The 26,863-nt window shown below is 42.1% G+C and overlaps 1 protein-coding gene across 1 annotated transcript; it reads right to left on the reverse strand.

The window, feature by feature from the left end:
• Positions 1-26,863, reverse strand: DUPD1 (dual specificity phosphatase and pro isomerase domain containing 1). Its single transcript, XM_018558156.1, has 4 exons — positions 26,806-26,863; positions 6,564-6,781; positions 4,525-4,745; positions 1-246 (listed from the first exon to the last, which is right to left on the reverse strand). The coding sequence occupies exons 2-4, from the start codon at positions 6,737-6,739 to the stop codon at positions 14-16; spliced, it is 630 nt and encodes a 209-aa protein (XP_018413658.1). The 5' UTR covers positions 6,740-6,781; positions 26,806-26,863; the 3' UTR covers positions 1-13.

Below are 26,863 nucleotides of genomic sequence, written 5' to 3' on the forward strand. Positions count from 1 at the left end.
GTGTTTAGTGTTACTAATCCTTGTCAGTCCCATTTGTCATAGTGCGTGATTCTCGTTTGTCCAGTGCTAGCTGAATGTCCAGCTCTCTTAGCTGTTTCAGGAAGCCCCGGTTGGGAAGAATGCATCGATGTTTCAGGACTTGAGCTATGGCATCAACGATGGTCATCTTCTCATAGATCATCAGGTATGCAAGGACAAGAGAAGCGGAGCGGCTGCGTCCCATTGCACAATGCACGAGCACCTTACCTGTGTAAAACAAGTGGTTTGTTATAAACCTTATTTGTGGCAAGATTTCCAAATTTAATGTATATATTCATGCAAATAACCATCCATATTTCTCAATCATTCTTTGAATGCAACTCTTGAGAATGATTAAACGACCTCCGGTTTTACTGCTGGCTACAGGAGAGATGGACACTAGGCACATTTAACCCCTCACACCTGCTCAGTTTCACTTAGGGGGTTATTCACTAAAGAGCTGAAGTATTTAGCCAAACCTTTGGCTAATCCTTCGGCTGCATAAACCCTTCGGTTCAGTTGAACTGAAGGGCTTCTGTAATATGGCAGCCAAAGTAAACAGCTGAACGAACAGTCTTCGGTTTGGCAAAACCGAACAAACAGCCGGAGCGGGGAGAATGGTCCGCCAAAGCGTACCGAGTCCCTGCAATGTTAAAAAAAATAGAATGAGGAAAAAAAAAACCCGCCTGGGGTCCCCCCCTAATTCATACCAGACCTGATATCCAAATGTAAAAAAAGCGTGGGGTTCCCCTACAAATTCATACCAGACCCTTTAGGTGTGGTAGGAATTTTAGGGAAACCGCAATGCCCATAAATCGTTCAAAAAAAATGGGTTCCCCTCTAAAAATTCATATGAGACCCTTAACCTGAGCAGTAGCCTGCCAGAGCAGGAAAGGTGGGAGGACAGGCGAGCGCCTCCCCCCTCCCTGCACCATACCAGGCCTTGACAGTGGGAGGGTCACCCTGGAAAAGCACCTTGCCCCCATGGCCTGGTGGCTATTGGGGTCTGTGAGCAGGGGACATCTGCATCTGGGTACCCCCTTTCATAAAAGCTGCCCCCCTTGTGAATGAGTAAGGGGTATTTGTTACCCCTAATCATTCACCAAAGAGTACACAAAATGGTAAATAAAAATCACAATGGTTTGAAAAAGTCCTTTAGTTGAACACAAAAGCCTTTATGCTTAACAATAAAAAGATGCAATCCAAAAGGTCATTCACATCGTCCAGGGATGTAGATTCTCGTCAATCACGCTATACAATGCCCGCCGACTTGCCAAGATTAAAAAAACATCCGCCGCAAAATGACAGGTCCGGGCCAAATGTAAACAAATGAGCGAAGTGTGTCGTGACATCACGACTCGCTCCACCCATTTGTTTTAATTATATGCCAGCTCACTGGTTTACATGCCATTTGAGGACAATGTGCGGAGTGAGTCCCGTGAGGTAGCGAAGCAGAATGACCGAGCCCAATGCTGAGCCAAACGTTCAGCAATTCACTCTGTGCTGTTTGGCCCCCTTGGAGAATTAGGGTTTAACAGCAGAGAATGAAGTGCCGAATGTTCGCTTCACCCAATTCAGATATTGTATTGGCTGGGGTGACCAGGCTCTTCCGTTCAGAAGAGAGGCGAAGTGGGCCGAACACAGTGAACTGCCTTCAGCAGCTCGGTGAATAACCCCCATAATGGCCTCAGGAAGATGGACATGCTTCTTCAGCTCTGAAGTTATTTTTTTCTTCTGTTCATTTGGAAGATGGTTCTATGACCCACAGCTGCTGGTAGATTCAGGCTGCATCCAGAAACCCTGAAAATCTCTAGTCAACCAATGGATGCAGGTTTTCTCAATGATTATGTTTTCTGGTGTTCTCTCCACAATGGCGCTGGATTTTTTTGAAGAATTTCTAGTCACGAAACGCAGGTTTTCCCTGTTAATAAAGTATACTGGTGTTCTCTCTGTGATGGTTCTACAGTCGGCAGTGACTACCCAGCTATGTTTCAGTTCACACAGGACTTTGAGCCGAGGTGTCCTCTGGTGCGGATATGTTCGTTTTATTGCGTGTGGATTTCAGTAGTCCCTGTGACTTCTTCTTTTTTTTTTTCTTCCAGTTGGGGGTAGAACAACATTTGGCCTGGAGCAGTATCAAAGATCAGGTACCTGCACTGTCTGTTCTTTTCCAACTTCTTCTTGCTGTTCATTAATTCATGCTTTTATACAAGGGGTTACACACATTGCTTCCCTTGTTGGGCCTCCACTCCAATCGTGGGATTATTTTGTGTTATTGATGTTTTTAAAAAAAGAAAACTTCCTTTTGAACTTATTTGTGACATCTCCTTGATGTTAATATCCCATAAGGTAACGTGTGGCTCTCACTTTGGCCAGAAGGGTTTGAGTTATCAGCATTGTCTGGTAAGGAGCTCTATTTGATCTTGCATCACCTTGATGCAGACATTGTGCTACCTTCCCGTGTCTGCCATCAGTGCAGCCCAAGGAGATCTACATGTGGTGACGAACATAAGGTATTACTTCTCAGCCACCTTCTTTCTTTTTTTTTTTATAGGTAGACATATTCTATTTGTTATTCCAGAAGACCTTTAAAAAGGTTTTCTGGCTTCCAGCTCCACTACTTCTAAGTGGATTTGTCAGGTTTTGCAAACTAGGAATTGCAAAATAAAGTGCCTCCTTTACCTGGGGCAGTATAGACCTAGGCTGCTTTCTTATCATCATGCTGTGTCCCTCAATGGACTTTTTTGCAGTGAATGCAAAAAGAGGGGGAGGGGGGTTAGAGCATCTTTGAAGTTTCTATTGGTGTCTCCCTGTTGGGAGTGGTATTTGCAGATTTTAATTTACAGTATTTTCCTTGTGTCGCACAGATGGGAAGAGAGGAGATATCTCCCAGAAGAAGAAACAGGCAGCAATGGCTTCTAATCCTTCATTGCAAATTCTGGCTGCCATGTAATGTAGTTGTAAGTGGAGTTATGCAAGTATTTCCCTCCTATAGAGGTGTTAGTTATATTTGTGTCCATTGCAGATTCCTTCCTGCTTCTGTTCTGAAACAATTACACCTTTCTCTGTGCGCTATTGAATGTTGTCAGGATGTCTTCTGTATGGTATTTGTGGACCCACTAGGGAAGGGTTAAACCCCTGCCATTTTTTTCAGTCTGTGTAGCATTGGGAACATTTTGCTTCACTGCCTGTCCCAGGAATTCAACAGCAAGTTAATGGAAACCTGCCAAAGTAAGCAGTATTTCACTCTAGACAGTTGTCCCCGAGCAAGTGTCCCCATTTGAAGATTTGTCACCTCTTGTGCTGGAGACAACTCTAACATTTTAGTTGTCTGATTTAGTGACAATGGCCACCAGTGCAAAAAGAGGGGTAATACGGACTGTAATAAAAAAAACATTGACAGTATGTCTAGCCTTTTCCCACTCTGTCCCTAGAGAAAGACTTTAAAGGACAACTGTAATTTAATTCAGTCCTTTAGGTAAATCTACAGGGATGCAGCCTGCTAGGTGAAATACCTGCAATCTTCCCAGCCTGGTCCTCTTCCTACTGTACATGCACACCATGGCCCCTTTATTCTTAAGGGAAACCTGAGTAGAGGCCACCATGATTATGGCTCAAATGTAGGAATGAATGGGTCCACAGCATGTGTGTGCAGCAGGAAGTGGATCTGACCTGCAAGTTTTGCTTGCAAAGGTTGTGCAGCGCTGGGCACAGGAACGATCACAGGAATGAAGGGACATATTTTACCATCTGGGCTGCACTGGAGGAATTTACTTAAACAACTGCAGTAAAAGTATGCACGTGTTAATGTGGCCCTTATTATATTTTTTACTGGACTGGCAGTGCATCGTAATCTACAAAAAAAACAAAAAAAAACAGCCATGACTTTTTTTTGTGCAGTGCACTATGCCAATACATGGCATGTGTTACAAGGCAGGTTTGTTGCTTGTTATTGTAGTTTTGTGCATTGGGGTGCCATTCTAAATAAATTCTGCTTCCCAAAAGATTGCGTGTGCTGGTAATATGTTCATTTTACTGAGCACTGCTGCTAGGCACAGGTCCGCATGCGCCTTGACAGTTTTGTATATAAAAATAGAACTACATGTCCTATGATCCTTTATTACTGTCAGGGCCATGTCTAATGTAGGGTGAATGGTAACCCTACATGATGATGAGCTTATTCATCTCATTATATGTTAAAACGGCATCCAAAATTAGTTGAGTGCTACCGCGATGGACTCCTACAGTCTGCTCTCTTCTCGCATGCTACATGACCGTTTCCCTTACTGATAACCGACTAGCGTTGGCAGAATACACTTCCTGGGCATTAGAGCCAGAAATTGGTCCAACAGAAATAACCAGTTATGAGGGTATCAGGAATTTTCATAAGCAGCAGCATGGCGGCACTCTCCATAAGAGAGGCGAGTAGATATAAATACTTTTCAGAAAGGTAAATAGCAAATGTTGCATAATGGCAAGCAATGCGGTTTTTAGTTACAGACTTACTGTTGGGGATGTTCAGGGCCTTGTGGATGAATTCGGCTGCAGGGTAGAAAAACTGGCTAAGGTTGAAGGTGGGCAGGTCATCTGCTTCTACTCCATAATACTCAATGGTTATATCACTGTAGTATTCTGTTCCAGTGTCCACATTCCAGCGGCCATGTGCTGCGTTTACAATGTGAGTAAAGCCACTTTTTTCCAGGCCATAGCGGTCCAGAGCAGTTTTTCTATAAAACACATATTTAAAACTTAAGCATTTTATTAAACTTCATAATATGCAGAACAACTTTGAGTTGGAATTATGCTGGCTAAGGTCTTAACGCAGCGGTTGGGGGTCGAATGACGATTTGCCAGGGGTCGTCTAAAGACATCCCAAACTCACACTCCGGGAGTCTCCCGCTATTAGATAGCGGCTCCCAGGAGAAAAACACTTTCTCCTGGAAAGGTTTACTCTGCTTGATCGAGCAGAGTAAACCTTTCCCTGCTCCCCTGTCGGTCCGAAAAAAAGAAAAACAGCATAGGAATGCATAGCTAGATTCCTATTGGCTATTTCACTTTGCAATAGCAAACTAGCTATTGCACCCACCCACTTCTGCCATCAATCAGCAGTGGGGGACCTGAAGTTCTCCATCAGGTCCTCTTCTAGTGATTGACAGCAGCAGAGGGCGGGTGCAATTGCCAGCTTGCTATTGGATATTGCAAAGTGAAATAGCCAATAGGAATCTAGCTATGCATTCCTATGCTGTTTTTTTTTTCTGACTGACGGCGGCCGGCGGCTCCGATGTCAGGGGGGAAAAAAAACCAGAGCAGGGAAAAAGAAGGGTTTACTCTGCTCGATCAAGCAGAGTAAACCTTTCCAGGAGAAAGTGTTTCTCTCCCGGTTGACCGGGCGCCGCTATCTAATAGCTTTTGAGCGGTAGCAAAATTACAGCGATGAAGGAGCAACTAAAATAAATTTTACTGTTAGGGGTCGCCACAACTTGGGCAATTTTATCAAAGGGTCGCGGCACTAGAAAGGTTGAGAACCGCTGTCTTAAAGCGACCCTATTGTTACGAACACAAAATGTGACTAACAGACACTGGTAAACATATTCAATACTTTCATTTCTAGTGCGCAGAGACTGTTCCTCCTGTTTTTAACACACACTGTTAGACAGGACAAATTAGTTTTTTTTGCAGGAAATTTCTGTTTTTTGTATTGTAAGCCCTTCCATGTGCACCTTGCTACAAAGGCTTGTTATAAATTGTGCGGTTGCCATTTATCTTTAGCTTGGCTGTATTTGGTGTGGGGGACGCACTGAGGGCCCTGGCGTGTATTTGCTGGGCCTCCAATGTGTTCCTGTACCTTAAAGGAGGAGGGTGCTCCCTCCAGGCACACCTGCATCCAATTTATCAACTGCTTAAATATGCTCCAATATGGAGACTCACAAAAATGTAGGGTTAGGACCGCACTACACAGAGAAACCTTAACAAGGCAGTGTGGCTTCCACATATTTTTTGCAAAAAGTTATGCAACTAAAACCTCTGTTTTTAAAGCACACTGTTAGACAGGGCAAATGTGTTTTATTGCAGGCGAGCTGGTAAGTGTGCTGGAAAAATTCTGTGTATTGTAGAGTCTGTTCCTTGTTGCCCTGGAGAAATACATGCATCGCTGGCACTTCTGGGTATGTTGAATAACATGTTCTCGGCTGGGCACTGCAGTTACTCTCACCAGCTACTACAGCGCTACTGTTTCCTGTAATGATGGAGTAGTCTGGAAGGGGAACCAGGAACCCAAAACACTCTGTGATGGCACATCGCTGCAATGCACATATGAACTCCTAGAGCCAACTAAGTGTTATCAACCTTTAACCAATGAAGCATAATTCACTCTCATCATGCAGCTGACTGATATACTGGTACTTCAGCAATAAGCAGGTCAATTAAAGTTTCTTCAAATTTGCTGTTCAGAACTTTATCTGAAATATATGTATGAAGCTAGGCTGTGCAATCCTTCTGCACTCCTCTAATGATATACACAAAGAAATTGTGACATTTATACTCACTCATCTCCAATGTGAAGATTGGGGAAAACTTCATTTACATGTGTGAATTTGGTAGCTCCATGCCAAAACAGTCTCTCCAGCTCAAATGCCCCCGGGGTGCTGTACCCAGTGTCAGGATCTACGGCAACTGCAGCATAGGCATTGCGCTTCTTCTGGCTTGTGGCGTTTGCAGGCATCTTCACTTGGGCTATTAAATTGGTACTGTATCCCTGTGGTCCCTACAGGGATGAAAAGCTGAGTATTAGTTACAGAGTTATGTCGAATGAAAGAAGACCCGAGTCCTTCACACTTCTGCTGTCAATGTAGAATGTCATCTGTGCGGTTTGTTAAACAATGTCTTTGTTATATTTCTTGGAGATGAGCAACTGCCGCCAGCCAAATACTGCACGCAAATAACCCCTTACAAAGTCCCATATTATACAGAGCATCGTAGAGTGTCTCAGATAGTGTGTCACAGGGAACAGCACTAAGAATGAAAAAACATTCTCCACAAATCTGTGTAAAATGTATAACAGTTTGATAAACTAAAACTAAACAATAAAACTAAAACTAAACAATAAAAGGTGATCAGCCAGACCCCTGACGAAGTCACGTGTTTTGACGTAACGTACGTAGGGCAGAGCTCCTGATGTCACCACGCTGAGCCGGACAAACAGTTTTCTTATCACTTTGCTGCCATTTGTCCTGCTGGTATGATCCAGCAATACCCAATGCCTGTACTGTTTACACCATTGTGAGTACGCATTTTTTATATAATAAATTGCATTTTATTGGACGTTACGCACTATGTCCTTGTCCTTTTTCTCTTTCCACCTGGATTTATACTGGTACCTGTGATCTGAGGAGACCTTATCGCCTTTTTCTGTGCATGGGCTTCCCTCCCCCATTAAGAAGGGAAAAAGTGCATTTGACCTAGCTCTGTGGGTCTACCTCCCCAGGTGAACATTCACTTGTTATCATCACTCACTGGGTGGAGGTGAAGGTCTGCCTGCATTGTGTGATTATCCTCACCTGAGAGTTATATGCACATTGGCTGCGAATCATCTGAGGAATTTTTTGCACAATCACCATTGTTTGCGTTTGTTTTTTCCTTGGGACTTTTTTTGCCTATATTGCTTTTTTGTATGTGTGTAGATATTTCTTATGCCTCATTTGTTTGAAGGCTCATATATGTGACTCATTTATATATGTTTCAATTTATTAGATATGTATGATTATTAGCTCGGCACAATATTGTTTTTTCACAGTTTGATAAACTGACACACAGTTCTTCTACATATGTTTGCAGGATGGTAGAGCATACTTCACAAGTTCTTTCTCCCCTTTCCAGAACAGTGAGAGACAAAGTTATTCTTTTTTAGGAAGCTGCAAATAAGTTGCCTGCAGCTCTCAGGAAGTAGTTTGTTTCTAACCACCCAACATGAATACTTGTCAATCTACACTAGGTGTGCATTTCCACTTTTGCAGCCAAAGTGAGATAACAACTTCTTTATATTTGTTACACATTCACATGCTTAACTTAAAAAAAAAAGGACTTAAAAGCTGCAGCTTATTTTTTCGATGATGTTTCTGCAAACACCAGGACTGAAAAATCCTGCTTAGTTCTCACAGTCTGAGGGTAGCTGGGGGGCAGTTTGTTTTAAATAATTAACCCTGTCTGTACTGTGCTCACAGATGTCACTATCATTTGTAAACTAGATCAACAGGACTGTATGTCCTAACAAAAGGGTAAAATACCTGAAAGCACTGTAATTTAAATAGTTTCTAAGTTAGTCCATTATCAGCTCACAGGCATCTACTTTAGTCACTATAAGCTGCTTGTAGAGTCCAATGAATATTCCTCCTCTCAAGAAACAGCTAAAAAGGTCAATCTTTTTATTATTATTTTTAGATCTGCTGTGTGAATAGGAACACGTAACACATAAGGGTGTTATGGGGAAAAAGGCTCGGGGACTAAAGGGTGTTATGGGGAAAAAGGCTCGGGGACTAAAGGGTGTTATGGGGAAAAAGGCTCGGGGACTAAAGGGTGTTACGGGGAAAAAGGCTCGGGGACTAAAGGGTGTTATGGGGAAAAAGGCTCGGGGACTAAAGGGTGTTATGGGGAAAAAGGCTCGGGGACTAAATTGTGTTACGGGGAAAAAGGCTCGGACTAAACGGGTAAATGCACATGTAACATAGGCAAGTGTCTGCCCTGTGCTAGGGGTCAGGAATGGTGAACACATATTTTGTCTTGCGCTGGAAAGGAAGATTTGTATTTATTAGGATACAGTTGGCGCATATGTCTCTTTTCAGCCTAAGGAAGGTTTCAATACCATTTTGCTGTATTAGAAATGTATATATTAGAATAACTTCATCGTTGGCTTAACTCACTTTCTTACTATTTTTTTATTTGGTTCATGTACATGTCATGACAACTATACATTTAATGTGGTTATTAATCTGGAGGTATTTGGCATGGTTCCCTGCACTGGACACCTGTCTCAAATTCCCATTCAGTCATGAGATCATTCTCCTGTCTCAACAGCTTTGCAGAAGCTTTTTGAAGGTCCTGAACTGATTACTAAACCGGTGTTTTCCCAGCCAAGTCCCACTTCACTTGGTATGTAAGTGCTGTCCTCAGCCATAAAATACTTCATCTGCTGTCATCCTAACCTCTTAGGGTATGCACACTAGCACTTCTCTGGCTGTAAATTACTAGCAAAGATGTTATTTTTAATAAAAGAAGGTAGAATCCCAGGCCTCACATTATACAAGTCTGAACAGCCAAAAACAATAGAGAAAGATGCCTCATTAGTGAGAGTTTGTGAATGCTGTCCCTGCCTAAAATCTGTAAATAACGAGTCATTGTACAAGTTTTGTTTATAGATATATATGTAAAGTGATCTGCTTAATGAAAATATTCATATGGATAAAGCCCAACTCCATAACACTGCCTTCCTTATTGAAGCCTCCCACTGAGACTCCTTGTACATACCATTTCCTGTGGTCTTCTGGCTGATCCAGTGATGTCACAGATCCTGTAAGCCGTCTTACCTCCTGGGCAAGAACTTTGAGCCCCAGCTGGCATGATGTTGCACCCTCAGGGAGTGCAACCATGATGACCATGGCTCACAGCAAGTGGATTGGATGACCGGTAAAAACAGTAGATTTCCTCCACTTTACAGAGGCCATCTCTATAGTTCTTTTAAGAATTACATAAACCCTAAGAATTCATTTATCTTATTTGTTCCCTTTTCGTCTGTTAAATATACTATTGAAAGTGTTTTGTTCTATCTGTTCCATAAATGCAAAAAATACCTATTTAATCATGCCAGTAATCCTCTGAGCTAATATCCTTCTTTGCTCCCTGCCTCTGCTGCACTCATCAGTTAAATTTTTCCTAGCTATTTGTGGACTACAGAACATCTCCCCCAATGTTATATAGGAGAGGGAGAAGTATTCTGTAGGCCTGTCCTAGGGTGACAACACTGATCCTCAATAGATCCTGTCCTAGAGTGACAATGGTCACTCAAAGTACTCGCTTACTGTAAGTGTGTTACTATCACCCTAGGACAGGAAGTGTGTTACTGACAAGGTCACCAGGTGAAAATAAAGGAAAGAGCCTGAAAAAAACCACTGCAATTTCAGAAATTGGACTCTGCTTTATCAGCTTTCCTCTTTCACTGGACTCACTCCAACCAAGTAGACAAAAAAGAAGCTGAGTTGGAATTCTATACATACAAAGTACTTTTTGGGGGTTATCCTACACCTCCCTCTCTTCTTTTGAAATTCACAGTATTCATCATTTTTATTTTTTCCCTCCAGTGTCTCTGATTTGTGTCTCCTAGGATTTATCAGCTTAGAGTAAAACTAGGTCCCTGCAAGGACCCTACACAGGAGAACCCTGTATAAATCTGACCTCCTAAAATATAAGTCCTTCCTCCATGCCGCCAAACATAGCTATTGCATCACTCCCATTAACACCCTCTCATCTACGGTTTTCTTTTTCAATACATTTTTATTACCTTAAACAACCATAAAAAACTATTCAAATAGCGTTCAACACCACAAAAAGTACAGCCGACCAGGTACAAGAGAAATAGGTAATAGACATATGCACAGTGTTTGTGGGGAATAAATATATTGAAGTGGGAAACCCCACCAGGGCTGTTCTCACTAGTGGTGGGGCATCCAGAGCAAAGGAGAAGCTCTGTTTAATGAGGAGCATAAAGAACTGAAATATGACAATTCATTCGCACCATGAGAGGGCACATTGGCCACATAGGAGAAAAATAGAACAAGATTCAATGGAGTAGAGAAAAGGAAACATAAACAGACAGGAAAGAGAGGAAAGTTAGTAAGAAACAAAAAATGATTGAGGAGGGAAGGGGGAAGAAGAAAAAAGGGAGCAGGGAGGGAAGAAAGGTGAGGAAACAGGGAAAAGGGACCACTGGAATTTAGAAATTAAATTCCTAAACCGGAGATATTGAAAATGCTCTGCCGTGGGGAGTTTTGAGCGACATTGCACATTTCATCGCGCGACATAGCACGTTTTTTGGGCGGGACTTCGTTGCTGCTACATTGGGCTCTAACCAATCAACAGCGATCTTGATGTGACATCATTCTTTCCTTCCATTTTGCAGTGGAAATGTAGAACGATGTTGCGCATATCGGCGGTAGTGTGCAATTTTGCGCGCCACCATAAAGTCTATTGGAGCCGAATCGCGCGACATCCGCGCAAAAAAGGGGCTGCGAGATGTGAACAGCTCCATTGAAATGCATTGGACAAGCTACATAGAGCGATATCGCGCATAAATATTTATATAAATATGCACGATATGGCGACAAAAATCACGCTATAAACCGCTCAGTGTAAACGAGGCATTAGGCTCGATTCACACATTAGCGATTTTCTATGCACGTAAACGCGCTATGCATTCCAACGCACTCACAAAAATGCAGCAAAAAGTCCAAGTGTGATTTTCTGGGCGATTTTAGCATGTTCTGTCCCCCAAAAGACCGTGGTTGTAGCCACAAACGTGCAGAAAACAAAACGCGTCTATAAAAATCTGCGTTTGTGTGCAAACAAAGTGCTGAATTCAAAGCGCTATGTGTGAATGGAGCCCTTAAGGTGGCCATACACTTTACAAGTCTTGCGAGGGTTGTAAAGTAATTTTAAAAACCTACGATCTGCCTATCTTGGACAGGAAGATCGTACTTGCGATTATCGCACGCCTGCCCCCTGAGGGGCGGGCTTGCGATGACTGCAATGAGGGGCGGGCTTGCGATGACTGCAATGAGGGGCGGGCTTGTGATGACTGCAGTGCTGAAAGTGCGTGCGCACACCGGCACGTTCGGCAGTTGTCGAACAAGCAGGCCAGGTTTTCCAGCCTGCTTGTTCGAGGGAAGACGTGCGACCGTACAGTAGAAACGGTTGCACGCCTTCCATACACTTTGTGATTCTCGTACGATCGTGGGATTTCCCGCTATTCTCATACGATAATCGTGCAGTGTATGGGCACCTTTAAGGTAGTTCCTCTATGAAAGGGCATTGCCAACCTGTGGGTAGACCAGTGTTAGATACGCTAGCACATTTTGATAGACTTGACTAACAAACTGAATCAAAACTCCAGCTAACACTTTTTAAGCAGTTACAAACCAACAGTTGTTCTCCTTTTGGGATAAAGGTTTACATAAATGAATAAAAAGGTGGTCATTGTAATTATCCGTCAGTGTCAAAAGAGAACTATTTTTTAACGTTCTCCTGTGACCCAAAACTCAGTATATATCACAAGCTATATGCCAAGAGCGCCGCAGCTGGGACTGATCCCGACAATATTGTAGAGATCCACCCAGCTGGCTGATTGACAGCTGGCTTTGCCTATGTAGAGGCAGAGCCAGCTGTGCCCACTCCCTCCCCGTCCGTTCCTCCAGTCAGCGCTGGGGGATCGGAGAGGAATCCCCATGGGGAGTAGTGACTGCCAGTCAACGCTCTCTGCAGGGAGGCGATCGGGGAGTGAGCAAGCGGCTGTATGTTTTTGCTTGCTTCCTGATCAATAGAGCCGACGTGTGACAGTTTCAATGCCACACAAGGGCTCTAACTATGCACTAACTATGCGCTCTTACCCCATAGTTCTCCTTTAAATGGTTTTGCTTATACCTCTGACACTTTTGCTAGACAGTTTGGCGTGTTAAAAGAAGTTGGAGAACAAGAAAAAAAAGACTTATGCTAACCATACACTAATCTTTAATTTTCTTGATCAGCCCGCAGGGCAAAAAAATACTTAATTCCCTCATCTACGCTCAACAGCGTGAATGGGGAAATTTGTCGAGTAGACTCTGGCTATATTTGAATTTCACTGTCTGGATCTCCAGATGAAAATAAAGGAAAATAACGCTAGAAAAAGAAAACTAATCCACCGCCACATTTAAGGATTGGTAAGCTGTAATATATTACAGTTTTGTTTCTGGGTTTAGATGTGCATTGACTATTACATTTTAATGACAAATGATTTCCCTTTCCAGCATGTGCAAAGCATATATAAAAGTGAGCTAGTTAGTTCTATCTCATCTCCTGTTTTGTTTCTAATCAGTTCATTTATAGAGTATTCTATCTCATTAACAGCTGCTTAGCAGACTAGTGCAAGGAGCAGCTATGTCTGTGGTTACTAGATCTGCTCGCAGACACGGTTAACTCCATATTCTGCTGATCACCAAATACCTTGTTGAGAGTTTTGTCAAGTGTGCAGAGACTCATTGGACAAGACCTTGGAGTGTAATTTCAGTCTTTACAAGCAATAGAAGCTTGGTGCTCCCCTCTCTGACCAGCTGTGTGACCCTGGACAACTTATTTTACAACAGCTACATTTAACTTTGACAATCCAGCTTTAATTTACTGTAACATTTGTCTACACCGGGCACAATCTGCTCAGTCTTGTCAAACGGGGGATTCCATGTAATGTTTACAGGCACCTTGTACAGCTAAGTTTAGAAAAAGTCTCATTATCTGAAACCCTTCAGTGATCTAGAGCTGCAGCTAACGATTATTTTCAAAATCGATTAGTTAGCCGATTATTAGGTTCGATTAATCGGTTAATCGGATAAACAATAAAATACATTTTAAAAAATGGCTCCAGTGATGGACTACTAGTTTGTATTGAAATGGGACTCCATCACAGGAGCAAGCTTGGAGCTGTGGAAGTAAAAAAGAAAGAAAATAGTGTGGTGTGCAATATAGTGAAAAGGAAAGTGTAAAATGATAGAGCAATGAATGCAGAATGGCACCGGCTATAGAGGACTACAAATCCCAGCAATAGTATATTATACAGCACAATGCAGAATATCACCAGCTATAGAGAACTACAACAAATCCCAGCAATAGTACATAATAGCTGGCGGTATTCTGCATTGCGCTGTATCATGTACTGTTGCTGGGTTTTGTAGTCCTCTATAGCTGGCGGTATTCCGCATTGCGCTGTATAATATATTATTGCTGGGATTTGTAGTACTCTATACATCGCAGTGCAGCATATCACCAGCTATACAGGAATACAACGAATCCCAGCAATACATTATAGAGCACCATGTGTGGGAAAGTGCAGGCTTAGCTGAGCAGTCTTCCAGCAACTTGCTTTTGGGATTGGACCTGTCTATTGGTGGCTGTCATCCCCCCACACCTGCTCCTCCTTACTACATCTCCCCGCGTCCCTGTGCCGATCGTGGATGTGGGCGGGCAGTGAGTGTAAGGCGGGGAGGAGGTGCGGTGTGAAGAGCGTGGATGCGGGCGGGTCTGGCAGCGATGAGCGTGAGGTGATGAGGAGGTGCAGCGCACAGCGTGTGTGGAGCCGTGAACAGGGCCAACTGATCGGAAGACGATTAATCGATTATTGAAAAAGTTGACAACTTTTTCAATAATCGATTATCATCGATTATGTCGATTAGTTGTTGCAGCCCTAAAGTGATCTAATTTGAAATTCATTACCAAATAATTTATCAAAAATGAAAAGGAGATGTAAAAGGAAATGTACAAAACGCACCAAAAAGCAAAAGCAAGAAAAACAAGCAAAGATTCCGACACTCAAGTTTGAATAGAGACTTAAGTTGATGAATGCAATAAACCATCTCAGGCTTATCTATTGTGTCATCAAGAAATTCATAATTACTAGTTTAGCTTTCAGATAAAAGGGATGCAGTCTGATATATAAGCTTTAATTCAGTCTATACTGTATACTGTCATAACACTTTTGGAGGTATACAGTTGGGTATTGTGGGAATCTGGACAACAAATAGGATGCCGGACTTGGGATCATGAGCCACAATCTGTCAAACATGGTCAGAACCAAATCAGACAGACGTGCACATTGTCACAAAATAGTTCTGTCTCAAGGTGCACAGCTTGTCCATTTGTGGCTTCTCTCCTTTTCTCATGGTTTTCTTTACGTTATCTTGTAGGCAGATGTTGTTAGGGGGAAAAAAACACAATCACTGCAGGACCTCAGCTTCATAATCAGACCAAACACATTTTATTGTTTAATAGTTTCTTTTTTCCTGTGTCAAACAAAGCCCCTCTCCAGACCGGGTAGCTATCCTCCTGTCCTGTAGTGACAGCCCTGCCATAACCCATATAAAGAAAAGCCTAACATTTGAGACAGTCTGGACAGATGAAAGCTGCTGAGGTTTTATTGGTCTTTCTGAGAAGACAGTTGTCTACCACAGTCCTTCAATGACTGTCTGGACTTCACTTTGTGAGGATCGCATCATTGTGAAAGTACTGAGTGACATGGTCAATAACCTTCTTACTCCAGAGTTTGAGATTCATCCATGCCTGAGATGTCTTAGCCGCTATGACATAAAATGTCTATGGCTGTAAACCAACACCCTGGTTAAGTATTTGCTCTATGGTCATCATATTAATGTTTTGTAAACCTTTGTTGCTGTTTACGGTTAGGGAGGGTTGAGTAGCTCCTAAAAACCTGAAGTGCACCTGTTCCCAGACTATGAACATTATTTACATTTTGGTAACAAATGGTAAAATAGCTTTAAAACAAGCCATACCTGATCTCTCTAGCTGCTTGTACTGGGAGGTCATTGATTCTCAAATATCACAATATTTGGGTTTCAGTGAGTCACTGAACTGCAACTCAATGTATAACATTTGTATCATGTGTTTTTTTTCTGGATTTTTGGTTGATATTCTTTCTGTCTCTATCAATTAAAATACACTAGGGCTGTGCAAATTAACTATTAATTTATCGATTAATCGTTAATCTTTTTGATCGATTAATTTTTTTTAAAACTCTCTGCATGAGCGCCAGCCAAGGCATTGGCCTATACACATACAGCACAGCAATGAAGTCATACAATGAACTAGGATCACACTAATCCAGCACATTATTATTCTGAGTTGCCCCATGTGAGGTTAATAACGTGCTGGATTAGTGTGATCCTAGTTAATTGTATTACTTCATTGCTGTGCTTTATGTGTATAGGCCAATGTAGTTGGATCTGTATGTGCATTATAATTAATCGAAATGAATCAATTAAAAAAAATTTTTGATTAATCTAACACAAAAATTTTAATCATTACCAGCCCTAAAATACACCTATGATAAATTATAGACCCGTCATTTTTTTGTTAGTGGGCAAACTTACAAAATCTGCAGTTGATCAAATAATGAGAGTGAGAGTGAGAGAGAGAGAGAGTGTGAGAGTGTGTGAGAGAGAGAGAGAGAGAGACTCAAAAGCACTGAAGCAAGAGGGTCAAGCATGACTTTAAGCAACTAGCATTTGTAGAACGAGAAGTCACTAATGGCATCCTCCATATTTGTAATAGGAAGGGGGTTTCTTTAACAATACTTTGAGAATACTAGTTTCTTGGCTGTTAGGTTGATTCTTTGACGTCTAAACTTTCTGCATCGCGGATATTGGACTGGTATTGACATGAGGGTTGGTCATTTAAAGCATGCTTGTTTTAGGTCGGTGATACAAATAGCCAAGCAACTAACGTTTTGAGAAGGAGTCTGGCAATTGTAAACTCATGATAGGTGCACTTTAATGTAGTGTCTATCTGTAAACATTGCTAAGCATACTGAAATGCAGGCACTGCAAGCCAACAGGCACCTGTGGTAATTCAGTGGCGTTCAGGCCCAGGTTCTACAGTGATTTGACTTCTGCCCAAGCTTGGCTCTACAGGGATTTGGCTTCAACCAAATGGTATTCCACACCTTTCATCAATTAACTTTTCCAGGGAAGACATTTACATATTTTTAACTAGGTAAAAAACAATATTTTTGGTTTAAAAACCAAAAAGATGTCAGGCTATCAAAGTCTCTGGCTCATCTCAATTAAACACTATGGGGAGGGGGGGAGGGAGGGTTGAGGGTTAGGATGCATTTGGGGGTGCAAGGGTGAGTGGGGGAGAGGTTCAGAGGCTGCTTGTATACTAGGTGACATTATGGAGAAGGACAATAACACGCAGCAATGGACACAACACATGCAGTTCTATGCATTAGAAATGAGCATTACTGTATGGGTTAGATGCGAATCCAACTTCAGTGTGGAATCCAGAAACATGGGACTGTCCTATCTAACCTCTCTCTGACTTTTACATCACTTCCTGTTCATTCAAGAATTTCTGAATGGGGAGTAGCACTCAGTACAGAGGCTCCTCCCCATTCATAAACTGCTGATAGTAAATGTTTTAATATCAGTTTCTGAATGAATGAAAAGCCTCTGTACTGAGTGCTTTCCATTCATTTAGAACAGAGGATGCAGAAAAAGAAATTGAGGACTTTGTATCCTCAATTTCTTTTCTATTTTAAAAAGGTAAATGTCAGGGGTCTGTTTAGACCCCTAATATTTCCCCCGAAGCCCAACAGTAAAAAAGTGCGAAATTTAAAAAAAGTGAAAATTACACCCCACACACGTATTATTAGACATGTGAAAAGACTAAAAATTAATTTCAGATGAAATTAACGAAAACTACAAACGTTTTCATTCATTCGTTTCATCAAACAAAACACATTTTTATGCCATTTTGGATTTAGCCATTGGCGTTTTCTGGAGGCAAGGCGCATGACGTCATTACACTGCACGTGTTGGGCACCGCCATCTTGGTGTATATCTAGGTATACACCAAGATGGCGGCGCCTATATCGGCGTGTGACGTCACGCATGCAAGGCGTCATGTAATGTCATGCTCCCCGCCTCCAAGATGGTGGCACGCATTCGCAGAACGCGCCGGTAGCCAACATGGCCGCTGCACAGCCTCAAACAATTATGTGCCCGAATACATTTTTCGTATGTTCTGACATATTGTTCTTAATTGTTTATTAATTTAACATGTAGTCTGGGTTTTGTGTTCTGTTTTTTATTTTTACTTTTTTAGATGCACTTACTTGAAAAAAAGGGTCTGCGTGACATCCTAACACTTTATTTTTATAGACTCTATTTTAGTTTGACATTTATTGTTTATCACTTGTCTGCCTTCTGTTGTTTTATTTAATAAGAATACTTATATTGTGCATACAAGTTTAATACCTTTGAATAAAAGTGTTATTTTTATCATACTTTTTAATATGTTTCTTTGGGGCTTAACAAAATGGGAGTATTTATTGGGGAAAGGGGTGTGGTCACTGAGGGGCGGTGTAAAGCTTTCTTGCACATGGGGCCTAAAGGCCTAAGGCCGGCCCTGAGTGGGACAACTCACAAAAATAAAACCTGCCAGAAATGTTGCTTCTCCCCCACTGTATCCAAAACAACAAAACCGGAGTTAGGCTTTATGTCTGCAGCACATCTGGAAAAGGTTGCCTAGCAGCTGCATGGGCTCAAAGCTCTAGACGCCGCAGAGAATAATTGACAAGAACTGAGCCCAGAATGTATCAAGAATCCGGACACTCCGGAACTTTGTTTGCCTCATCTGTAAACTGCCAAACACTTTCCTGATGTCAGAATTCTCCCTGTAATAAAGAGAAAATAAACATGGCATCTCATTCTCCAATGTATGCTTGCCATAAGTCTGTCAATGGGAGACTAACAATAAATAGTCTACTGGACTATAGAATTGGCCGTTGTATACACATAACGTAGTTTTAGTCAAATGAAAACCATTTATGCTGCTAAGATAAGATTTGTAGTTTCATACAGATTGTATTGTTTTCAATCATTATGAATAGACTTCAACTGAAAAAGTGGAACAGTAAAGTGCAGTTTCTGTGCAGCCTGCTTTATTTTCTATGGGACCTACAGGTAAATCAACATAAAACAAAATAAAAACTTATTTCATCTCATTTACACATGTTAGCTTTTTTTTTTTAAATGTGCAAATGTTATTCTACAAGTTTTTCCCATTTATAATAATGCTAAAAATGAAGTGTTTTTAAAACCAAATAATATCACATTGCAACATGTACGTGTATTCTTGTTTTGTAATCCGTGTTGTATACAGTCACCCCAATTCAAGTGGCTCCTCTAATTTGTGAAGTGTCTATTGAGCCACCGCTGCATGCACACTTCCCCACATGGACTACGCTGAAGTGTCCAGCTGCTCCTTGCACCAACATACACAGGTAGCAGGGGGGCTGGATCTGAATGGGCCTTGAATTCTGTCTGCATCCCCACCAACCTGCCATGAGAGACACTTTAGCACGTCAGGTGGAGAGACCAGAAGAAACTTTGTAACTGCTTACACATGCTTATTGCTAATATGTGTCCAAGGCATGATGGGAGATATAGTTTGGCGACGGGGGGAATGGAAGAGAGAGGGGATGAGTGCTCTTTGACCGGAAGCTGCACGGAGAAGACTGGAGGCTGTGCCACTAAGTACATTAAACTGTCATTATTCTACAAACGGATCAGCCGCACAAAACCAGAGTAGATGTAATCCAAAATTTATTGAAAAAAATCCGAGCAGGTTCCAAAAAATACACCCAAGAGAGTGATAAACGTGTACATCACTATGAACATCTCCCACACCACGCCAACGCCTCTCACGCGTTTCACCACCTGGGCTTAATCTAGCAATCTATGATCTGATTAAGCCCAGGTAGTGAAGCACTTGAGGGACATTGGCGTGGGAGATGTTCACTTATGATGTACACGTTATTTATCACTCTCTTGGATTTATTTTTTGGAACCTGTTTGGATTATTTCAATATGTATCCTTTGGATACTGGTTTGTACAGGTGGGATGCGCACTATAGCCTGCACCCAGAGTATGGACTGACTGCAGCTGAAGTTAGAATGGAGCTCTTTTTAATATGTGAGTGATTAATGTAATTGATAAAAACAATACATACTGTAATAGTCCAACGTTTTAATGATAAAGATAAAAGTAGAATTCTCATTTAAAAAGAAATCAGCTAAAACTGAATTGCAAAGGGCATGAAGGGGTTAGTGAATGAATATTGTGTGCAGATCAAAAGATAGTGTTTTCCCTAAGCAAATCTAGATGCATTGTAACAATAATATTGTTATAAACTATTTATCAATAATGACTGAAAACACTGTTTGCAGGAATTCTTAAGGCCTCATTCACACACGAATCGGCCTGCACGTACAGCTCCGTGTGAGGCCGTACCAAGTAGCTGCCGGGAAGGACAGGTGCTGCGTGTGATTAGAACGCAGCCCCTGTCCTTCTCTATGGGGCTACGCGGCCGTACGCCCCCCTACGCTCACCTCATTTGCAGGTTCGTAGGGGTGCGGGTGATTGTATTCATACGCCGCTGGAATGGATCCTGTATGCGTCCCGGCCAGAAAACCCGCACCCCCACGGACCTGCAAATGAGGTGGGCGTAGGGGGGCGTACGACCTCGTAGCCCCATAGAGAAGGACGGGGGCTGCGTTCTAATCACACGCAGCACCTGTCCTTCCCGGCAGCTACTTGGTTACGTCCTCGCACGGAGCTGTATGTGCAGGCCGATTCGTGTGTGAATGAGGCCTTATAGAGGAAAATCTTCAGGGGAGTCCTAAAAAACCAAGCTGAACCCAGTTGCTAGTTTGACAGCCAGGTGTCTCCACTTATACCACTGTGAGGGAAGGAAGCAGATGAAGCTTTTTTGGATGCATCTCAAGGACCCAGGGCCTGTATTAAATAACATTTATAAAGGAGAGTCATCTGCTGAATTAAACATCATTCACCAACATCTGCTGTTTAATGGAAAATGGCACTGTATTATTCACTCTATTTATAACCCAGGGAATGCGTCATTCACTACACACATTGAGAACCTTTACCTAGCACATCCAGTATTCTGAAGCAGCAGTTCTGTTTTAAAGATTTGGAAGTGCAAGAGCTGTAGGAGACTGAACTCATTGGCACCTAGCTATCCCTTAATAAAGTGACATTAAAGTCACAGTCCCGCCCCCCCATGCTGCTTTAAGGACTTACCTTAAATGATGTCTCTTGATCCGATCATCTTCTTCCTTCCACTTGTTTTCAGCAGTCCCTCCAGCGCTGGTGCCGGTCTCTGATCCAGCGCAGGCTCATCGTGTCCCACGGAGTCTGTCCATGCTCACAGCTGCCTGCATTGACTCTCACTGTGTCTCTCCTCTTCTCCCTGCTGGTGATCTCTACTGTACATGCGCCCGCACTCATCCTCCTGCACAGCCGCTCGAGAAGCTCCAGATATACAGCATGGAGCGAGCGGCAGAGACTGTGGTCAGTTTTTACCTGTTTGGTAACTTTTTTTATTTTTTTTAATGTTTTTTCATATATCTATTGCGTTCTAGCAGTAGGGAAATAAATCTAAGACAAATTGATATGAACCACAGTTACTAATGATACACCTTCAAGTTTCGAAATAATAAAATACATGACGGATTAATACATCATAAACATTATTATCACAGCATTTGTTGGTGTCCTGTAAAAATAGTTAGGTATCTAAAGAGTAGACTGTAAGCAAAATGGCTGAGATAGAAGAAAATAAATAGGAGACAATTACTGAAATGTACTAAACTGATTTCCAAATGAATTGTAAATATGTGAATGTATCTACATGTCAGCCAAAGGTTGTAGGTAATCTAGTGATGAACGCAGTAGTTCATTAAATTTAGAAAAATAGAAGCTCTTTCAGAAACAGGCCATCAGTTATGGATAAAATCAGAGCGGTCTACATCCTGGACAATTCTGAAGATTATCTGACATCATATACACTTTGTTATAATAACCAGATCTAAGGACCGGCGAACTGCAAAATGTTGCCTTTTTGTTCTTGTGTTTGGATACACTTTAATCACATTCCGTTATTACAATACAACATTTTTAATGACAGTGGTTCTTTAAGTTTTAATGAAAGCAAACATTTGTGTACTCCGAGTTCAAATGGAATGCAAGAAGTTTGTTTCACAGATTAACTGTGCTTGAGTAAGTTACATGCTCAGCATTCTCATCTCCATTACATGCTGCTCAGGGAACTTTGTCACTTTATAAATAGAGAGAATTATATTAATATGCTTATACAATTACATTTATCGTTGATGTCAAATGTGGGAGGTTTAACTTTGCACTCATAAATATTTATATATGTTGTCTACCTTTTTAGTTGAAACACACTGATTGGTACAAGTGTTATTTACTACTAGTGGTATCTGCAGAGCCATTGTGGTCAAAAGTGGCAATGCAATTAGGTCTGTACATACTGGGTCCAGTAATGTTCAACATCTACAGGTGAAACTCGAATAATTAGATTATAGTGCAAAGTTCATTTATTTCACTAATGCAACTTAAAAGGTGAAACTAATATATGAGAGAGACTCATTACATGCAAAGCAAGATAATTCAAGCCGTGATTTGTCATAATTGTGATGATTATTGCTTACAGCTCATGAAAACCCCAAGAACCCCAAATCCACAACCTCAAAAAAGTAGATTATTACATGCAATCAATAAAACAAGGATTGTACATAGAACAATATCGGACCTCTGAAAAGTACAAGCATGCATATGTACTCAGTACTTGGTTTGGGCCCCTTTTGCAGCACTTACTGCAATTACTTTTGCACGATATTCTAATTATTCGAGTTTCACATGTATGTACTCTGACCTGTAATCTGATCTGTAATTTGACTAAGCAGTAAATGGTATAGCAATAGATCTCACAGTGGTCTTAATCACAAAAAGGCCCCAGTTTAGATTGTAAGCCCTCACGGGCAGGGCCCTCCTTACCATCTTGTCTTAAATTGTATTGTGACTGTAATGTCTTCCTTATATTGTAAAGCGCTGTGCAAACTATTGGCGCTATATAAATCCTGTATAATAATAAAGTACATTATGGTTATATAACTTATACTGTAACTCCCCCCCATCATTGTTGGCTTCTTTATTACTTAGGTGACTTCTTCAGTTCTATGAATGTCATTAATCCCAGACTACATTTTAGCAACCATCAGGAAGGGTTACCAAAGAAATTAAAAATGGGGCTACTCAAGAGTCTTTGAACCACAAGATTGAGAATAATTCTTTAGTCAGACAACAGGTAAAGATGACCCCAGAAGCAGAAGTAGCTGAAGCAAAATAAGACTGGGACCAAGTCACAGCGAATGGATGAGTAAAGTAGGATGAAGTGAATTCTGAATTCTGCCTGGGTTTACCAAAGGAGCAAGCCCTAAGAAACACCCGGACTTCACCAGAGTCTCTGAATGTATAAATGGGATTGTGCTTTAGGTAATTCACAGTAGGTGACCCCAAGAGGCACCCCACTGGAGACAATTACTGAGTGAGGAACAAGGTCAAGAATAAGATAAGTGATTGAGAGACCATGCAAGATCAGTGCAAGAGAAGACGCAGGTGAAAGCCTATAGCAGGTGATCAAGGGTATGAAAAACCAAAGAGTCCATGGCCACAAGCCTTATCAATCCAGGAGACACACATAAGATCACATTTTGGAAGTGTATCACAGGGAAAGTAGAGGCTAAGAAGCAACATGTGCATGGAATGGTAGTCCTGAAAGAGTGAATGCAACACAATACATGCACAATTCCATGTGTGTACTACACCTACTTTTATGTGTTAACTATGCACTGGTGGTTTTTGACCAACAGTCATTATTTTTCTTAGTTTTACCTTCTGTTAGCAAACCTCCTAGTGATCTATTGCATAAAACCTTCATGGAGAAGAAGAGAACCCTAAACAGAAGAGGGATTCATTTAGTTGGATAACTGCTCTGCAGATGAGGTTGCGGTATGGTTATATATCTGGATTTCTCAAAGGCTTTTGATACGGTACCACACAAAGATAAAAATGGATGGGCAAGAAGTGTAAACAGAAATACAACGTGAGGGCAGACAGTTCATTTAGGGAAAAAAAAAATTGAGGAAAGACAGGGTGACTGCAGATACAATAGGAAAAACAGGCAGGGTCACTAGAGATGCAACAGAAGGACAGGCAAAGGGAAAGGAGACACAACAGAAGGGCAGTTGGGTAACAAGTGATGCAATGGGAGGGCAGGCAGGGTGACTAGAAATACAATGGGAAGGAAGGACAGAACCTTAGGAACTAGTGTAGGTGGTACAAACAGCTTACTAGCGGAGGGGGTCCTTGGCGTGCAGGGATCCCCTCCTGATCGGAGTGGTATGGATCAGATGTCACTGCTATGACATCCTTGTCCATTCACTCTTTTCCTCCACCTTGTGATGGAGTTAAAAATTGAAATGACCGGAGCCCATGTCGGTCTATGGGGAATCAGATGTAAATGAACATGTGCCATTTACATCAGGCTACCCCCGATCCAGCATAATCAGGTCTGGTCTGCTTGTTTTTCTGGACCTGGCCAAAGTCGGCAATAACCGAGTATAAACAGACACCCGTCTGTTTACACACGGCTCCTCATCGATTAGCATGGGGCATCCGATCGGATTTAAAATATGAGGATGTTATGAGGTTGAGGTTTTTTGTTCCCTAAATTTTGACTGCAAGTACTAACAAAACCATGAACAAAAGATACAACTGATTCCATCATTATCAATAATACAATTACAGGTTCTGGAGAAAAATGCAGCCGAGATTATCAGAGATCTCAACTCTCCCAGGCGATCCGGGAGTATCCCGCTATTAGACACTGGCTCCCTGATGCCCGCAAGTGAAACATAGTATCCCAGAAAGTAGGGATACCGGCCCTTTAAATTCTTAAACACGAGCAGTTGCCAGAAATCCCGCGCTTGCTGCGGTCCTCAGGCAGCTGTCATTGATAGTGCCAGTCCGGCCGCACATGACCTCCTGTTCCTTCCAGAAACCAGCACTGCAAAGGACAGCCCCACACGGAACATACAGCCTTGGATCCCGGCACCCACCCCCAGAGCCCTGGAGAGCCCGGCACCCACCCGCAGAGCCCTGCATCCACATGCAGCCCTGGTGAGACCCCAACGCAGCCCTGCCAAGATCTTCACGCAGCCCTGGTGAAACCCAAATGCAGCCCTGGTGAGATCTGCAGGCAGCCTTGGGGAGACCCAAATGTTGCCATTCTCCATTGCTGTATAAATTAATAAATATACAGCAATAGAGAATGGTAACCGGCTATAGAAGACTACAAATCTCAGCTGGTTGCCATACTCAAGTGCTGTATAATCATGGATTAATGGGATCTGTAGTCCTCTATTTCACATGTCCCTTTAAGAAAAAGTAGGGTTGAGACTTCCAGCAAAATGCTGAGATCTGCCAAACAAGCTACCGCACAGTACAATGAAAGTTTACCCAAAAATTAGAAAAACGATTTTCTTTGGCTGTAGTGTGTGTAAACAGGCTCTCTGTAAAGCAGGGGTGGGCAACGATGGCCCTCCAGCTGTAATTTCATGCCCATGGCTGTCAGAGTCTTATTATGCCTCATGGGACTTGTAGTTCCACAATAGAAGCAGTAGTGCCAAGGTCTGCCCACCCCTGCTTTAAAGGATAAATAATGCTTCACTCAGCACAGCCTGCACATCATTGGCAGAATGGGCAACTGCCCGGGGCCTCCAATCCACGGAAATGCTAAACAGATTACGCTCTTTATAGCTACTTCTAGAAAATGGGTTTCATCTTTAGCCTTTATTTTGGAAAGGTTACAGCAATGCAGCATTTATAGTTCTCTCAGTGCTTGATACACGTAATCCAATGATCATACACAATACACATTGCCTTTAAGGGGAAGCATCATTTCCATATTATCTGCGTCCCCAGTGTATGCGTCACTGGCAAAAAGTATACTGCTCCATAAGATCCCATTCACCATTGACTCCCTGAATCCCAGATCCTTCAGAAATATTTCACATCAACTTCAGAAGCAAAACACAAATGCCACGGTTACGCATGATCCCAAAAAATTGCTGAGGGGCCCATGAAATTAAATCAGTCCGGGGCCCAAGGTACAAATAATCCAGTTGATTTTTCAACTAATTTTTGTTGAAGGTGGCGGACCGAGTGTGCATGGGGGAATCGAGTGTTTTCTCTCATTCAGCCCACAGAGCTCAGTAAGAAAAAAACGCTGAGTGTATGGCCAGATTTTAATTTATAACAACTGGAGCCGACAGAATCTGAATCAGCCTCTCTCTTTCATTTTCAGATCTCAACAGACCAAACAGAACAGAGAAGCTGATTGGTGATTATGTCCAGCTGCTCCAATTTGATACATTCTCCCCTCTATATAATAAATATATATATAAACAATGCTAGAAATGGCATGTTTCAAGTACAACACAGAAATCACCCCTATTAGTGACATGCCTTCCCATAGCCAGTCCAATAGAGGAGCACACAACCTGAAAATGTACAGTAACACCTGTGTAGAAAAGTGGAACCCCTGACTTACAATGTACTTCAATTCACAGGAATTCCCACAGTTGTTCACCGGTAACCGTGTTTTGTAAACAGCTCAATGTGAAGTCACTGGTGACCTAGAGATTTCTGTGGTTAAAGGAAATTAATGACAAACGTTTGTATTGAACTCCTAATAATGACACAATGTTACACTGAGCATACTCACAAATCCCTATGGAGCTACTAAGACAAGGACCATGTAAAACTGTTGTATTATTTACATTGCTCCATCTATTTCTACAACCACAGCCATGTACCTGTGGAAATTTCTCTGCGTTTTAGTTTACTACTTGATTATTATCATTTCCAGGAATGCCTCTCCAACACTAAACAATCCTCAGGGACCACAAATGACTTACAGTTCACGCAGAAAATGTACCACAGACTAAAGGCACTCAGGCCTTCCAGGCTCTCCAGGCCCAGCTTTTCCCACCTGTATTCCTCCACCACCCCTTTATGGAGACCATGATGTACCTGTGTGCTCGGCAGACCCTCGTCTGACTGAACCACTCTGTGAAAGCGCTCACTTGCT

This window comes from Nanorana parkeri, unplaced genomic scaffold, assembly GCF_000935625.1.
Source record: "Nanorana parkeri isolate BGI_ZX_2015 unplaced genomic scaffold, ASM93562v1 scaffold322, whole genome shotgun sequence".
NCBI classification, from domain to species: domain Eukaryota; kingdom Metazoa; phylum Chordata; class Amphibia; order Anura; family Dicroglossidae; genus Nanorana; species Nanorana parkeri.